Source organism: Podarcis cretensis (genome assembly GCF_951804945.1).
Source record: "Podarcis cretensis genome assembly, chromosome: 18".
NCBI classification, from domain to species: Eukaryota; Metazoa; Chordata; class Lepidosauria; order Squamata; family Lacertidae; genus Podarcis; species Podarcis cretensis.
In genome coordinates, this window is record NC_137188.1 from 12,748,996 (window position 1) to 12,766,224 (window position 17,229).

Here is a 17,229-nt window from a genome sequence, read left to right on the forward strand (position 1 = left end):
GGGATCAAATATGTAAAACACACACAATATATCACATGCACACAAAAATAACTACCGTATTTGCAAATTAATTGGATAGCAATGGAACTATTTGTTAATAGCATAGGTTGTACCCTACCAAAAACAGCTCAGGGTAGGTCCGCTGAAATTAATGGGTTTACTTTCATTGGGTTACGCTGCGACAAATGCTGGATACATCCTGGTATACAGAACAGTAATTTTAAAAGTTGTATATATCCAGCCACAATAATAGAGGGAGCCGGCACACAGCTCACGGAGCTAACTGCTGCGTAAACCCAGACGCGCAGAGAGAGCGGCTGTTCAGTCCTTTTAAAGGCATCAAACACATCACTTGGGAAGACAGGCGAACAAATGCCAGTGTACTGGAAGAAGCAAAGATCGCTAGTGTCGAAATGATGATTCTTCAACATCAACTTCATTGGACTGGTCATGTTGTGCGGATGCCTGAATATCGCCTTCCAAAACAACTGCTCTATTCCGAACTTAAAAATGGAAAGCGTAATTGCTGGTGGTCAACAAAAGAAGTTCAAAGACTCTCTCGTCAAATCTTTAAAAATGTAGTATAAACACCAACAACTGGGAAACACTGGCCTGCGAGCGCTCCAGTTGGAGAACAGCCTTTCCCAAAGGTGTTGTGGGCTTTGGAGACACTCGAACTCAGGACACGAGGGAGAAGCGTGCTAAGAGGAAGGCACGCTTGGCAAATCCACACCAGGATCAACTCCTGCGTGGAAACCTATGTCCCCACTGTGGAAGGATGTGGGGATCCAGAATTGGCCTCCACAGTCACTTACGGACTCACTGTTAAAACCGTGTTTATGGGAGACAATCTTACTTGGCTACGAGGGATCGAAGAAGAAGAAGAAGAAGAAGAAGAAGAAGAAGAAGAAGAAGAAGAAGATCAAACAGAATACACGGAGGCTGTGCTGCTTGAAGCGTGAGTTGTTACCCCGGGGTGGGCACCCCTCTCCCGTGTCAATGACTTCCCACATGCCAGACCCCTCTTGCTGCCAAGGGAATGGATATTTCTGCCTGTGGCTTTCTGCTGTGAGAAAGGAAGGCAGCGCTTGGTTGGAAGAGCAGGACGGGTTTCAAGCGACATGGGGTCTCCTGTTTCTATCACTCTGTCTCCTCTCTCTGGTCAGAAACAAGGCATCTGTTAGCTTCTTCCTTCCATTATTTCCCGGCTTTTTGCTTCTTCTTCTGGGGCGTCTCCTTGTCTCAAACCACCAGCAACCTAGGTCCATCCTATCTCCATCTCTCTCCTGCCCTGAAGCGTCCTGGGGTGAAGGTCTCAACCACTCCTCATCTGGCCAGTCTCTGACAAGTAGACCTATTGAAGTCTACAACGAGTGTGGCTCCGCCCCCCTATTACCCTTGCTTTTTCTGGGGGTACGCAGGGGTACGCGTGCTCCTAAACATTTTGTGAATCACTGTACTTTTGTCCATTTATTGTATTTGTTTCCCCCGATTTGAACTATAAAATGGTGATTTTCTTGAGCCAAAATGAGAGTACCCCTAAACATTTTTTTAGGGGGTAGGGAATAATCATAAATAAAATATATTTGTGACTATCCTAGTGTGCAGCGAAATGTGCATTACAATTTTATAAACGACATTAAAAAAAAACACAGATCATGCATTATGTGAATAGGGTACGCGAGGTAACGTTAAACCTTTATTAATCTAGCCAAAATTAAGCCTTTGATTCCTAATTCGTTTCACAATTCTGAAGGGTTTGGCTAAATCCACGCCCCGCCCCCAGTAGATGGCAGTTTAAAAATACCCCTTTTTACTGGATGATGCCTGGTTTGTCCATATTTAAAATGCATATAAATATCGGCATACGGTGTTTGTGAGAGAGTGTTCAAAAGAATAATTTCTGTTTCTCTTCTGCTCGGCTCCGTAGCAGACAACTTGAAACCAACTGGATCTGTTTTTAGTAGTAATAATAATAATAATAATAATAATAATAATAATAATATTTATTATTTATACCCCGCCTAACTGGCTGGGTTTCCCAGCGCTCGCTCGCTCTCTCTCTCTCTCCCTCTCTCTCTTTCACACACACACACTTTCCATTGTTTTGTAAATCTTTAAAATTATGTGGAATTATCAGTGAGGACGGCTGGCTCGCTGGCTCCCCACCCACCCCTTGACGGGAGATGACTTTCGCGTAAGGGCGACACGTGTACGCCGCCACGTGCGAAACAGCGCCGCCAGAAACCCGTGTCCTTCTGAACCCCGCCAGGGCTGCTGAGAGAGGCGCCTCTGAAGATCCATGCCAGGCAAGCAGCCTCGTGGATTGGAAGAACCACCTCGTTGGACCGCTGCCATTGGCACACGGTGAGAAGTGGACTCTGCCCAACGCGCTCATTAGTCAGGAGGTGTAAATGGCTTTTGGCAAATCCCTTTGGACTTTATTTTTATTTTATTCTTTTTAAAGGAGAGTGTGTGTTCTTCGGCTCCAAGCGCTGAGGGCGACAGAAACCGGTTTGGAACCGGTTTGCGGGGAGAGGGGCGGGAGGTTCCGACCGAAACTGTCTCCCTCGGAGCGCAGACTTGGTCCTTCTGAATCTCCTGCGAGTCCTGCAAGAGTCCCTGTTCTCCAAACTTCTCCCCTGGAGGTTGAACCAGAAGCAGCGCCACGTGCCTTTGCCCCGGGAGGGGTGGGGACCCGATCCTTCAGCCCCGCCCCCATGTTGCATCGCAGACCTCAAAGAGAGGTTGCCCCACCACCGAACATCTCTGAATGACTCCCTGTTCTGCCTGGGTCTCCTTTCCCCATTAGAACTCCAGACTGGTGGCATCTCAAGATCATCTCCATAGGTAGTTCTCATAGGCTTTACACCTATGGAGGACCCAGATGGCCTTTGGGATTTCTCAGGATTCCCAACGGCCCCCACGGTGAAGGTTCAGGATGACAGGGTTGGGGGTTTCGGCTGGGTGGGGGGGGGGGGTGTCACTGGTTTCCTTCATCCCTGCTGCACAAGTAAAATCTGAAAGATCAGAACACACCCTCCGACATTTTTCCGACGAAAGTAGGGACATCCTATTCCAGAACTGTTTTTATTTTTTATTTTATTTTATTTTATTTTATTTTATTTTATTTTATTTTATTTTATTTTATTTTATTTTATTTTATTTTATTTTATTTTATTTTATTTTATTTTATTTTATTTTATTTTATTTTATTTTTACTATTAATAATAATAATAATAATAATACCCTGCCCATCTGACTGGGTTGCCCCAGCCACTCTGGGCAGCTTCCAACATATATAAAAACGTAACAAAACATTAAAAAACTTCCCTATCCAGGGCTGCGTTCAGATGTCTTCTAAAGGTCTAGTAATCAGGGGTCAGCAAACTTTTTCAGCAGGGGTCCAGCCCACTGTCCCTCAGACCTTGTGGGGACGACGACTATATTTTGGAAGAAAAAAAAAAGGAACAAATTCCTATGCCCCACAAATAACCCAGAGATGCATTTTGAATAAAAGCACGTATTCTACTCGTGTGAAAACACCAGGCAGGCCCCACAAATAACCCAGAGATGCATTTTGAATAAAAGCACATATTCTACTCATGTGAAAACACCAGGCAGGCCCCACAAATAACCCAGAGATGCATTTTGAATAAAAGCACATATTCTACTCGTGTGAAAACACCAGGCAGCCCCCACAAATAACCCAGAGATGCATTTTGAATAAAAGCACACATTCTACTCGTGTGAAAATACGCTGATTCCTGAACCGTCCACGGACGGGCCGGATTGAGAAGGCGATCGGGTCGGATCCGGCCCCCGGGCCTTAGTTTCCCTACCCATGGTCTAATTACTTATCTCCTTGGCTCCAGGGTTGCATACCTCTATACCCTCCAACATGTCTCCGTTGAAAATAGGGACGTCCTAAGGGAAAGTGGGACATTCCGGGAATGAGATGCCAGGATGTCTTCTGTAAATTTGGGACAGTTCCCGGGAAATGGGGACACTTGGGCGGTCTGGATTGGGCCTGTATATGTCTTACTTTGAAAATCTACACAGACATAACCATCTTGTAGACACATTGGCTGGAGAGACTGTGGGCTCCATTGCGTCTAGGGGTCTCCACACTAGGTGTAAGTAGATACTCTTGGTGCAAGTAAGAGATTGGAATAATGGCATTGCCATTAAATGTTCCTGTCTGCAATCCACCTTCTGACCAAAACCACACAAATCACAGTTCTCCTGTCAGAAAGCAACGCATCTCAGAAGGTTGGTCTCCAAAGTCCTAGGAATCTTGCTCCAAGAAATCCTTTAAAAGGCTGCTTTGATTTTGATGCAATCCTAGGCACACCTCCCTGGGAGTCCCATTGGACTCAAGAAGGGTTACTTCTGAGTAGACATGGCGTTATTGGGTTGTTGTTTTCATTTTGGTTATGTATTCTGTGTTTTCATGTCTTGTGAACAGCCCTGAGACCTGCAGGTATAGGGCGGTCTAATAATAATAATAATAATAATAATAATAATAATAATAGGTATAGGACTGCACTGTCCACGTCTATCACTAGAAAGGGACATACAAACATGCGTCAAGATTCAGGTTTCCGTAGGTGTGACGTTTTGCTGGGAGAAGTACTCCTCTGAAATTCTTTAAGGACCTGCAACTTTGCTGGACCAGATGAAAAGCCTGTTTTCCTCACGTCTAGCAATCAGATTTCTTCATCGCTGTTCTCAGCAATTGTTATTTGGGAGAAAACTGTCTGCGAACATGGTGCTGATATCCACCTGACCCTCTAAATTTGTCTAATAACACCCCCTTCTCTGCTGTAAGCTGCTTCCTCTTGCAATAATAATGTTAGGTAAAGGTAAAGGGACCCCTGGCCATTGGGTCCAGTCATGGCCGACTCTGGGGTTGCGGCGCTCATCTGGCTTTATTGGCCGAGGGAGCGGCGTACAGCTTCTGGGTCATGTGGCCAGCAGGACTAAGCCGCTTCTGGTGAACCAGAGCAGCACATGGTAACGCCGTTTACCTTCCCGCCGGAGCGGTACCTATTGATCTCCTTGCACTTCGACGTGCTTTCGAACTGCTAGGTGGGCAGGAGCAGGGACCGAGCAACGGGAGCTCACCCCATCATTGCTGGGATTCGAACCGCCAATCTTCTGATCGGCAAGCCCTAGGCTCTGTGGTTTAACCCACAGCGCCATCCGCGTCCCAGCCAATAATAATATTAATCATCATCATCATCATCAACAACAACAACAATAATATTTATACCCTGCTCTGGGTGGCTCCCAACCGAATATTAAAAACGCGATAAATGCATCCCTCAAGCTGAATATTTTCTGGAACGAGGGAACCTGTGTAATTGGATCGTTCAGATTCATGGAGAACTGCAGCAGGATGGCTTCAAGCTTAGGAGAGGGTGCCTCTGGTGACTCAGAAGGAGTCCTTGTTCTCTACTGGAATCCTGTCCAGACCAAGGAAGCCTGCAGTTTTGCACCCAGCACGCTTGAGGACCAGCCACATTACCTTCCTCTGATAACAAGGCTTTCTAATGATCCTGTCCACAGGCCTGCCATCTGAATGAGGCAACTGTTATCCTCAAAAGACACCTCTGTCTCCCAACCGGTCCACATACTTCCAACTTACTATTCTTTGAAAGGGGAAGCAGTGGATTCTAGAAACAGAAAGGGGGAAAAGGCCTCTATAAATATTGCATCCTACCTGTGGCATTTCAAACACCTTTTAACCAGTGGAGCAGCGCTTCCCAAACTTGCGTCCCTGGCTGTTTTTTGGGGACTACAACTCCCATCATCCCCAGATAGCAAGACCAGCAGTCAGGGATGATGGGAATTGTAGTCTAAAAAAACAGCCAGAGACCCAGGTTTGGGAAACAGTGCAGTACCATCACATAAATTAAATTGCAAGCTTCTAGCGGTCAGAGTTTTTATTATTTAACCCCCTTTTGCTTGTGATACTTCTTGAAGATGAGTAAATATATATCGCCATCTCCTAGGTAAAGGTAAAGGGACCCCTGACCATTAGGTCCAGTCATGGCCGACTCTGGGGTTGCGGCGCTCATCTCGCTTTATTGGCCAAGGGAGCGGCGTACAGCTTCCGGGTCATGTGGCCAGCAGGACTAAGCCGCTTCTGGTGAACCAGAGCAGCGCATGGTAACGCCGTTTGCCTTCCCGCCGGAGTGGTACCTATTGATCTACTTGCACTTTGACGTGCTTTCGAACTGCTAGGTTGGCAGGAGCAGGGACCGAACAACGGGAGCTCACCCCGCCATTGCGGGGATTCGAACTGCCGACCTTCTGATCGGCAAGCCCTAGGCTCTGTGGTTTAACCCACAGTGCCACCCGCATCCCTCATCATAATAATCATCTAAAACATATTAGGTTTCACCCCGTGTGAACACAATGGGAGAGTGAGGGGAACCTGCCTCACAACACACAACACACGCAAATATTTTGACATAAGTCTTGCGGGATATACAGGGATTGGCAGAAAGCAGTTCTGGAACTATGGTTCAGTACATCTTCAAGGATAAAACAACAGCAACACACAAAGGCTCCCTGGCCCCTTCTGAATTAAATTACTAGAGCCCCCAATTAAGCCCAAACTCAGATGTAAAAGGCGAGTCCAATTCTTTATTCTTGTTCGTGTTTAATAAATATTTGCTTTCTCCTGTCCCACCACCTTCAGATATCTTCTAAAAGTCAGATAGTTGTTTATTTCCTTGACATCTGGTGGGAGGGCATTCCACAGGGCGGGCGCCACCACCGAGAAGGCCCTCTGCCTGGTTCCCTGTAACCTCACTTTTCACAGGGAGGGAACCGCCAGAAGGCCCTCAGGAGATGGACCCCGGTGTCCGGGGTGGAGACGCTCCTTCAGGGATACTGGGCTGAGGCCGTTTAGGGCTTTCAAGGTCAGCACCAACACTTTGAATTGTGCTTGGAAACGTCCTGGGAGCCAATGTAGGTCTTTCAAGACCGGGGTTATATGGTCTTCACTCCCAGTCCCCAGTCTGGCTGCCGCATTCTGGATTAGTTGCAGTTTCCGGGTCACCTTCAAAGGCAGCCCCATGGAGAGCGCATGGCAGTAGTCCAAGCAGGAGATAACCAGAGCATGCGCCACTCTGGAGAGACCGTCTGCAGGCAGGGAGGGTCTCATCCTACATACCAGATGGAGCTGGTAGACAGCTGCCCTGGACACAGAATTGACCTGCGCCTCCATGGACGGCTGTGAGTCCACAATGACTCCCAGGCTGCTTCCTGTTTCCCTCCTTTGAAATCAATGGAGCTCAATTAGTGCTGCCCATTCATTCCAATGGGTCTTTAGTCAGGTTAGGTACCTGGGGTTGCATCCAGCATTCGCTGACATGGCTAACTGAGGTCCGCTCATTTCAATGGGTCCACTTTGAGTGGAGGTAAAGGTAAAGGTAAAGGGACCCCTGACCATTAGGTCCAGTCACGGACGACTCTGGGGTTGCGGCGCTCATCTCGCTTTACTGGCCGAGGGAGCCGGTGTCCAGCTTCCGGGTCATGTGGCCAGCAGGACTAAGCCGCTTCTGGCGAACCAGAGCAGCGCACGGAAATGCCGTTTCCCTTCCCGCCGGAGCGGTACCTATTTATCTACTTGCACTTTGACGTGCTTTCGAACTGCTAGGTTGGCAGGAGCAGGGACCGAGCAACGGGAGCTCACCCCGTCGCAGGGATTCGAACCGCCAACCTTCTGATCGGCAAGCCCTAGGCTCTGTGGTTTAACCCACAGCGCCATGCGAGAGTTACTGGCCCATAATAACTCTTTCTCCTACATGCTCGCTTACCTGGAGCAGGCCCATTATATCCCAGAAGGCTTCCTTTAAACTCTATGGGATTCCAAAGTGGTTTGTTTGAGCTGAATCATACTTGAACCCCCTCCCATGAACACAAACATTTTGGAAAAAGCAACTGACTACATTAGCGCTGCAATACATTAGCAGTAGTCTCTATAGATTTTAGCTCGGCGGAATTTTTTACATAGGTGGCATTTTTGCTGAGGTTATGATCTGTTTTTATCTTCCTGAGTTTATAATGTTTTAACAACTACCTCTTGTTGTTTTAATGGCGTTCTGGTTTATATTTCAATATCCTATGGCTTAAAAAAAACCCCAACAACATTGTCAGCTTTTTGGATCATCTTTCAAGTCTCAAAGGCAATATGCTAAATGCATTATTATGATTGTGCTCCCAACTAAATCATACTCTTAAAAAGTATATATGCTAAATGCATTATTATGATTGTGTTCCCAACTAAATCATAGTCTTAAAAATATATATATTAAACACCTGGTGGGGTCTCAGGGCGGTTCACAGAATAAAACCAAGATATATAAAACCACAAAATACATCATCATAATAAAAATACGTTTTCGCTATCTTAACTCCAGTGTCGTTTAATTCTTTCACCAATCCACTGCCTATATCTCAAATCCTGTCAGGAAATTCATGTCTAGGTGACAGGAGAACCCATCAGCATTCTCCAATCCTCCTCGTCATTTCAGGGCACTGGGTTCGAGTTCCGCGCTGGGCGAAATATTTCTGCATTTGCAAGGGGGGTCGGATTAGATGCCCATCAGAAGGTGGGGCCCCTTCCAACTCTTGCCACCCTGTGATTCTGTGATAATCGCTGAAAGGAGATGGCGCATTATCCAACTCCCAACAGACTCAGCGAGTGAGACCAGAGGTTGGAGTTGCAGTGCCTCCGCAACTTCTGGAGTGTCACAGTCTTTGGATCGAGGTTGAATCCTGACAAGACAGAAGTACTGTTTTTGGGGGACAGAGGGCAGGCTGGTGTGGAGGACTCCCTGGTCCTGAATGGGGTAACTGTGCCCCTGAAGGACCAGGTGCGCAGCCTGGACTCACAGCTGTCCATGGAGGTGCAGGTCGATTCTGTATCCAGGGCAGCTGTCTACCAACTCCATCTGGTACGCAGGATGAGACCCTCCCTGCCTGCGGACTGTCTGGCCAGAGTGGTGCATGCTCTAGTTATCTCCCGCTTGGACTACTGCAAAGCACTCTACGTGGGGCTACCTTTGAAGGTGACCCAGAAACTGCAATTAATCCAGAATGCAGCAGCTAGACTGGTGACTGGGAGCGGCCGCCGAGACCACATAACACCGGTCCTGAAAGACCTACATTGGCTCCCAGTACGTTTCCGAGCACAATTCAAGGTGTTGGTGTTGACCTTTAAAGCCCTAAACGGCCTCAGCCCAGTATACCTGAAGGAGCGTCTCCACCTCCATCGTTCTGCCCGGACGCTTAGGTCCAGCACCGAGGGCCTTCTGGCAGTTGCCTCATTGCGAGAAGCAAAGCTACAGGGAACCAGGCAGAGGGCCTTCTCGGTAGTGGCGCCCGCCCTGTGGAACGCCCTCCCATCAGATGTCCAAGCAATAAACAACAACCTGACATTCAGAAGACAGTAAATTACGATGGAAAACTAAAAGTGGTTCTTTCATCTCAGGCAGACGAGAATGAACCAGGAAAGGCCAACGGGTGCTTCCTCGACTCATTAAACCGCAACACACGCACTCATTATCTGCGGAACTCACCGCCATGTGATGTTGGACTAACCAGGAGAGAAGGGAAAGCAAAGTCACTGGACCTGCCTGAAGGTGAAAGACTTCTGGGAAAAGATTTATAATGAACTGAAAAAAAAATGTTGAAATATACATTTATAAAGAAATCAGAGGCCTTTCTTCTTGGAATAACAGGTTTGGAATTGCCCAAGAAAGATGTTAAATTGTTTTTGTATGCCACAACTGCTGCTCAAATTTTATTAGCTAAAAAGTAGAAAACCCAAGAATTACCAACGGTGGAAGAATGGCAGATGAAGGTGATGGAATTTTCGGAGCTGGCCGACCTAACCGGAAGAGTCCGCAACCAGAAGGAGGAGGAGTATCAGGAAAAATGGACAAAATTCAACGATTATTTAGCTAAATTTGTTAAGTTGAACTAATTGGAAATAGCTTGCAGGCAACAGATTGGCTTAGGGATTTATATACGTTAAGTGATGTTTAACATGTACAATTTTGAATTGAAAAGATATAAGGATGTTAATGGACTAAGTTAAGTATATAAGAATTAGGATTTGGAAAGTTGTTATAAGGATATTATGGAAATTCAACCAAGGGGAAGCGAGGAAGTCACTTAACAATGTTAATAAGTGTAATTTTAATAAGGTTATGATTTATGTTTCTTTGTGTGTGTGTTTTGTTCGTTTATAATTTTGTGAAAATTAATTTTAAAAATTGGAAAAAAAAGAGAAAGCAAAGCCACGGAGGAGTAAGCAAAGGTGAAAAAGACTGAACCTCCCCCGTCCACGGCAGTCTATCTTTGAACACTAGATTCCAGGGATAATAAAAAAGAGAGACTGGGGGCTATTCGTTTCGTGTGCTTTCCAGATCGGCAACGGGCGGAGGGGGGGGGAGGGTTGGACTTCGGTCTGGGTAAATAACAGGTAGCAAATGAAGTAATCTCCCTTCTACCCACGCTATTTTAAATTAAAACAAACACCGGATTGCGCCTAGTAGGATCAAGCTCCGTGTAAACGGAGTCGCTCCGGTGTGCCGAGCTTTCCCCAAAATCCTCATCAGAAAGCCTTGAAGGGTTGTGTTGTTTGTGTGTGTGCGTTTTTGCGCGCGATTCCATTCACACAGAGCCCTCTCCCAATCCGAATTAAGCCGGATGGGACAGGAAACAGAACCCTTCGCCCACAAAAGGGTCTGTTTACTCGGCTGGCCTTTCTCTCTCCCAATCTGAGCCGCGTTGCCTCGGTTATAGATAATTGATCCTCGCCGCCATTTGTAAAATGAAGGAGCTATACTATCGATTCGCCTGCGAGGGAGAGAGGGGGGGAAAGGAGGGGGTCGAGGGGGGGGAGAGGTCACTGAGCTTTTGACCTATTCAGCAACATCCAAGCCTTGGGAATGGGGGGGGGGTGTTGGGATAATATAACTGGCCCCATCTTTCCTCATATGCATATGAGTTTAGGAAGAGACGGATGGAGGGAGGTCGAGGAAGGAGAGACTGAGAAAGGAGGGAGGGAGAAGAGAAATCGAGGGTTGGATGGAAGGAAATTATGAAATATGGACTGGGAAAAGGAGGTTTAAAAGCAGCAGAAATATGGGTAAGAGAAAGGGGGCGGGCAGGGAAGGGGCGGATGGTCGGGTCCTAAGCGCTTTGAATGCTCCCCTTGCGACCGACATCTCCCTCCGGCTCAGGCCCGAGGAGAGCGTCCTTCACCCGGGGAAGAGGCTGAGCCCGCGGGACTCGCGGCCACAAGATTCTGCGGAGCACTGGAAAAGGGGGCTAGGCAAACTCGAGGGGTTAAGGAAGCAGCAGCGTTTAAAAAGCAGAGCTATCACCTTGCCAACAAAGGTCCTTATAGTTCAAGCTATGGTTTTCCCAGTAGTGATGTAAGGAAATAAGAGCTGGACCATCAAGAATGGATGCTTTTGAATTCTGGTGCTGGAGGAGACTCTTGAGTGTCCCATGGACTGCAAGAATATCAAACCTCTCCATTCTGAAGGAAATCAGCCCTGAGTGCTCACTGGAAGGACAGATCCTGAAGCTGAGGCTCCAAGACTTTGGCCACCTCAGGAGAAGAGAAGACTCCCTGGAAAAGACCCTGATGTTGGGAAAGATGGAGGGCGCAAGGAGAAGGGGACGACGGAGGACGAGATGGTGGGACAGTGTTCTCGAAGGGACCAGCATGAGTTTGACCAAACTGTGGGAGGCAGTGGAAGACAGGAGGGCACACGACGAAACGACTAAACAACAATCTGGGCTCGCCACCGGCCTGATCCCTTATTGTCTTTTTCAGGCCTGTCAGTGGAAGGGGCCACCGTGTCCAAACTGGCGCACACGCGACAGTGTTCACTGGCGATGCCATGGTAGGTTTTGAGGAGTACCATCAATCAATCAATCAATCAAACTATGGCTGTCCCCCTAGACCTTCCCTGGTCGGAAGAATGCACTGACCAGCGTTGGAAACAGGAAACTGAAGGAAATAATGCGTTTTTTGGGTCTGACTGTGCGCCCAAACCAGCCATTTATTTCCTCTAAAGACACGGGTGGAAATTCCATACGGGGGTGGGGTACAGAGGTAGCCCTCCACGCAGGGGTATCCCTCACCTCTGAGCTCACTGGCAAACCTTTCAAGGCCCTTAAATTCTCCCTCGCCCTTCCACGCCTTTTGCTAAGCGTTCCTTAGGGCACCTATTCGGCTCGCCTCTCTAACCACAGATATTAAGATCCAGATTCCGCCATCTCCATCTTCGAAGCTACCAACCTATTCCTCAATGTTTGGTTCCTTGTTTGTTTTAAAAAATGATGATTCCAGAATCCGCAAAGTGTTCAGCATTTAATCAATCCATGCATTTATTTTTAAAACCCTCGCTTTTTATTAGAAAGTCACATTATTATCCTTGCAGCTCCAGAGACCCTCAAAGGAGTAGCGGCTACTATTGGCTGAAATGATTTGGCTGAATTCTGCTCAGAGTAGCCGGTAGACCCATTGACTTGACTGACTTCCTCTTCTCCCTCCGTTTCAATGGGTTTGCTCTGCCCCAGGCCGCAGTTATCAAAGGGAAGGGGTGTCAAAATTGTCTTTTTTAAAATTTAATTTTTAATTTTCTCATTTTTTAAAACACCCCCCAAATCTTTACATAATCAGTCTGCATTTCCCTCGACTTTGCTCCCCTCCTTTCTGCGGTTACTTGGTTTATATCAGATGGGTGGCATACAAATATATTATTATTATTATTATTATTATTATTAATCCAGTTCAAGCCGGTTTACTAATTTCCCCTTCGTATTCCCTTTTCATTATTTCTTACTGGACATGTTTATGTCGATCCTGCTAATGTTCTAAGTTGTCTACAATGCATCTTCAGCTAGCTGGTAAATTTCCCCCCATTCTGATATTGAAAATCTCTCTTCTTGGTTTCTCATTTCTTCCAGTAAGTTTCACAATTTCTGCATACTCCCATCAAGAAAAAAATTGCCTTATGGGTTGGCTCAGACTGAAATGCACGGGCGAAAAGATTTTAGGCCTATCGATTTCAAGAGTTCCTACTTTTAGTGTAATTTAGTTGGAGTTGACATTCGTTATTCGTGTCCCTTAGGGTCTACTCTGAGCAGGGCGCAACACCAGATATTATTATTTGCGTTCCTTGCTATATATAATGGTGAAGGAGCCGTAAGGAATGCAAAGTAGACCCTGTGGAAGTGTATATATATAATAAAAATATTAAAATCGTTTAAAACGAAACGGCATTTTAAAGACACCACACGCGCCCACGTTTTCCTTTACACCCACTGATAAGCGAAAATCGGCTGTGAACGAGACGCAGATGCCAAGTTGTCAAGACCGTGTATAATCTGTCCACGAGCGCGCGCGCGCGCACGATTGACAAGTGTACAACCAGACAGGGTGAGCAAAGGCGATTCCGTTTCGGAATTCATTTATTAATTAATAGGGCCAGTTAAAGAATCCATCTGTTTCAAAGCGAGCTTTCGGCTGGCGAGGGATGGATAGATAGAATAAACGTTCAGATGGATAAGGGGAAGGAGAGAATGAGAGAATGAGTAAGGTGGGGGAGAATTCCCTCTCTGTAGGTTAAGCATGTTCATTCATTTGACCATTATTAATATTAATATTAATTATGTTTTTTAATATTCTGTTGGGAGCAGACCAGAGTGGCTTGGGCAATTAGTCAGATGGCCATTATTATTATTATTATTATTATTATTATTATTACAGGATTATTATACCCAGCCACTCTAGGCGGCTTACAGCATATATAAAAATATAGGAAAACACCAAGCATTAAAAGCTTTCCGATACAGGGCTGCCTTCAGATGTATTATTATTATTATTATTATTATTATTATTATTATTATTATTTGCCCTTCATCAGCAAGTCCCATTCATATATACATATAACGGATCACAGAGTAGTGTAAATAAGCGCATTCAACTGTATTCGATCCCTGAGGCAGTTGCGGATTTTAGACTTTGCAAGTTCCTTGCAGGCAGAGACCTGCGCGACCTCTCTCGCCCCCCCCCCTCTTTTTCCTCCTTGATCCTTCTGGATTCTGAAACTGTCTATTCCCCCATCCGTCTGTGGGCATCGCAGGATGAGCTCCTCGTCGCACAGGGGATCGCGCGCGCGTCTGGTGCGCCATAAGGCGCTCGGTCCTGCTCAGAGTCTCACTGAGACCAATGGACCCCATGCGTTTTAATGGGTTTTGCCTTCAACGGTTACGCACTGCTCAGGGTAGACTAATGGGCACGGATAGACGTGTCTAGTTTAGGCCTTGGTTCGTTTCAATGGGTATCCCTCTGAGAAGGACTTTTGCTCTCAAAGTGGCCTACATGGTTCTCTCCCCCGCCTCATTTAATCCTCAACGACAACTCCGTGAGGTAGGAGCTTGGATATCCTAAAACGTTTGGATAGATGGATGGACCGACGCGTGTCTCTCTCTCTCTGTGTGTGTGTGTCTAACCGAAGTAGAAAACGGATCATGCTCCGCTCATGCCTTAGCTAGCACCCGGATTCTGCTCTTGCGCACGTCGGAACGCTGTGCCTGTGTGTTAAACACGTGGCTCACATCAGGCATTATATTCACCACCAATTGTGGGATAAAATATTCAGGGTTGTAGCTAAATCAGAGCAGAGGCGTTGAAATGAGCGCGCCCAAGTTGGCCGTGCCCTTTTAAATCCAGCGGGTCTGTTCTGACCAGGGATGAACAAAAGAAGCTCCCTCGCTCTCTTGCCCCGGGAGTAAGGCCCATTCAACCCAAGCGGGCTTACTCCTGAGTAGGCAGAGACCCTAGGGCGCTGCAATTGTCCCCAGATGCTCCCGGCAGCCACAGATCGGGACGATCCATAGACAGAAGGAGAGAGGAATAGGCCCCAATGTATATTGTGCAGAAAACCGGGGGCGGGGAGCGCAAGACTGAATAAACATCGACCGTGCCTTGCGCATCTCCCCCCACCTTTTCCCTGGAACGCCGCCGCTCCCTTTCTCGACACGCGGCAACGGGCAGGCATGGAACGTGTGAACAGACCTTCCCTCCCAATACCCTAGCAAATTGAGGCGATAAAAAAAGTTATGCCGCCATGAGGGGATGAGGAGGGGGTGTCACCTCCGCCGGAGCTGATCGTCACACACGCCAGCCACTTTCCCTGAGGCTCGGGGCCGCGAATCAGCGTACACGCATCCTGACCCACACACCTGTAAATCACACTTTTCTTGTAGGGGCGGGAGATCCTGTCTCATTTCTTTCAGAAGCACACCCCTCCCGCTCCCCTCTGCTTCTTCCCCTAGACCCCCCTTCCCTTCCCTTCTTTCTCTCTCACCCCCACCCGCCTATGACATTCCCCGCGGGCGTTCAGACGACCGTGTTCCCTCTCCCAGAGAGGCGCGCGTCAAAGGGGAGAGTCCAGGCGTCCAGGTGTGTGCATGTGCGTGCGCGCGTGAAATTTACAGCTGTTTGGCTCCCACCCCTCACCCCTCTCCAGACCCCACCACGCAGCCCCCCAAGTTTCTAGTCCCTAACGCGAAGCCACCTACCCGCCAGCCGCAAGGCAGACATCCTCTGGAACTCGGGTTCCTGCAACCATTTCCACATCCGTCGGAAGGTCTCCCGCCCGGACTTCAGCTTACTCCACGGCTTGGGGTTCCTCAAGAGGTCGGAGAGGGTGCCCTGAGAGCGACACAGGATCCTCTGGGCGAAGATGGCCTGCGGGATGCTGTAGCGCTTCAGCTCCGCCGTGATCCGCTGCGCCACTTCCTTAGTGTTGATCTCTTCCACCTGCCCGGAGCCGCCGCCTTGCGAGCCCGACGCGGACGAGCCTTGCCTCTCCCGCTCTCCCAGCAGGGCGCCGTTGGCTTGCCCGTGGGGGTGGCCACCGTGGGGGTGCATGCCGTTCAGGGAGGGCATCATGCCGGAGCCCGGAGCCCCCAGACCCCGCGCCAGGTGTTCCTCGCTCCTGGAAAGCATGTGAGGGTCGAAGCCGTTGGGCGAAAGTAACTTGTCTCCAGCCAGGTGGGCGCCGGGGCCGTAGGGGGCCAGCGATTGCTGCCCGTTGTGTAGGCTCAAGCCGTTGGAGAGGGGCGACAGGGCCTGCCCCATAGACGGCATGTCCTTCGGGTAGTGGCCGTACAAGTTCCCCATGGAGGCGGCCAAGCTGCGCTCCTCGCGCATGAGGGTGAAGCTGCCGCTGACGCTACCGGAGAGCCGCTGGTGGTGCGGCGCGTGGTGCGGGTGGTGGTGCGGGTGGTGGTGCGGGTGGTGATGGTGGTGGAACTTCTCGGAGACGGTGGAGATGGGCGGCAGGTGTTGCAGAGGCGTCAGGGTGGTGTAGGTGCTCATCCCCGAGGGCGACTCGCAAGCCATGCTCATAGCCGGGTGGAGAGGGCCGCCCAAGGTGTGCTCCGGCCGGTAATCTCCCGCCCCGTCGAGGATGGACGCCATGCTAGAGACCATGGCCGGCCGGCCGTGCGAGGAGACGAGGTTGCGGTGCGCCGACGGGGGAGGCGGCGGAGGGGGAGGCGGCGGCGGAGGAGGCGGAGGCTGCCTGGCGTGCGCCCCGGCGGGGCTCAAGAGCTCCCCGGCTTGGTGGAGGCTGCCGAGCCCGTCGAGGCTCAACTCCATCGCTCGCTCGCTCTCCCCCGGCCAGGCGATCCCTCCTCCTCCTCCTCCTCCCCCTCCCCCTCCTCCTCCTCCTGGATCTCCGCCTCCTCCTCCCTCCTCCTCCTCCTCCTCCCTCCCTCCTCCTGTGTCCCCCGCCGCCTTAATCCAGATCCATCTCAGGAGATCTCCATCCGGATCTCTTCTGGGCGCGCGCGCAGGCGGAGGAGCGGGTGGTGCTCAGGAGCCGCGGCGGCGGCGGCGGGTCCCCACCCCCCCTCCTGCCCAAAGCTGCGGGGATGGGCGCTCTTTTCCTCTCTGCTCTCGGCTGTGGATGGTCTCTCTCGCTCGCTCGCTTTTCTCCTCCTCTTCTGTCCGCCGTGGCTGCGAATCGCGCGGCTCTGCTCCTCGGCTCAGCCTCCCTCTCGCCTTGACGTCACGGCGCCCAGCTACGGTCTGTCCGCCCCCCCCCTCCTCCACCAACACCACCCCCAAGCGCGCGCACACACACACACACACACACACACACACACACACACAAC

At 49.2% G+C, this 17,229-nt stretch overlaps 1 protein-coding gene across 2 annotated transcripts in view; it reads right to left on the reverse strand.

The window, feature by feature from the left end:
- The window catches only part of LOC307207069 (one cut domain family member 2-like), a 60,885-nt gene extending 44,111 nt beyond the window's left edge, over positions 1 to 16,774 (reverse strand). Inside the window, exons 1-2 of one of the 2 annotated variants that reach the window (XM_079960770.1) lie at positions 15,628 to 16,774; positions 4,440 to 4,477 (exon numbers count right to left, since the gene is read on the reverse strand). In XM_079960770.1, the coding sequence (XP_079816896.1) occupies positions 4,452 to 4,477; positions 15,628 to 16,711 (1,110 nt within the window). In that variant the 5' untranslated portion in view covers positions 16,712 to 16,774 and the 3' untranslated portion in view covers positions 4,440 to 4,451. Of the gene's footprint in view, positions 1 to 4,439; positions 4,478 to 15,627 lie in introns of those variants that run through there. The other variant, XM_079960769.1, reaches the window with a different exon arrangement.
- Positions 16,775 to 17,229: the final 455 nt, after the last annotated feature.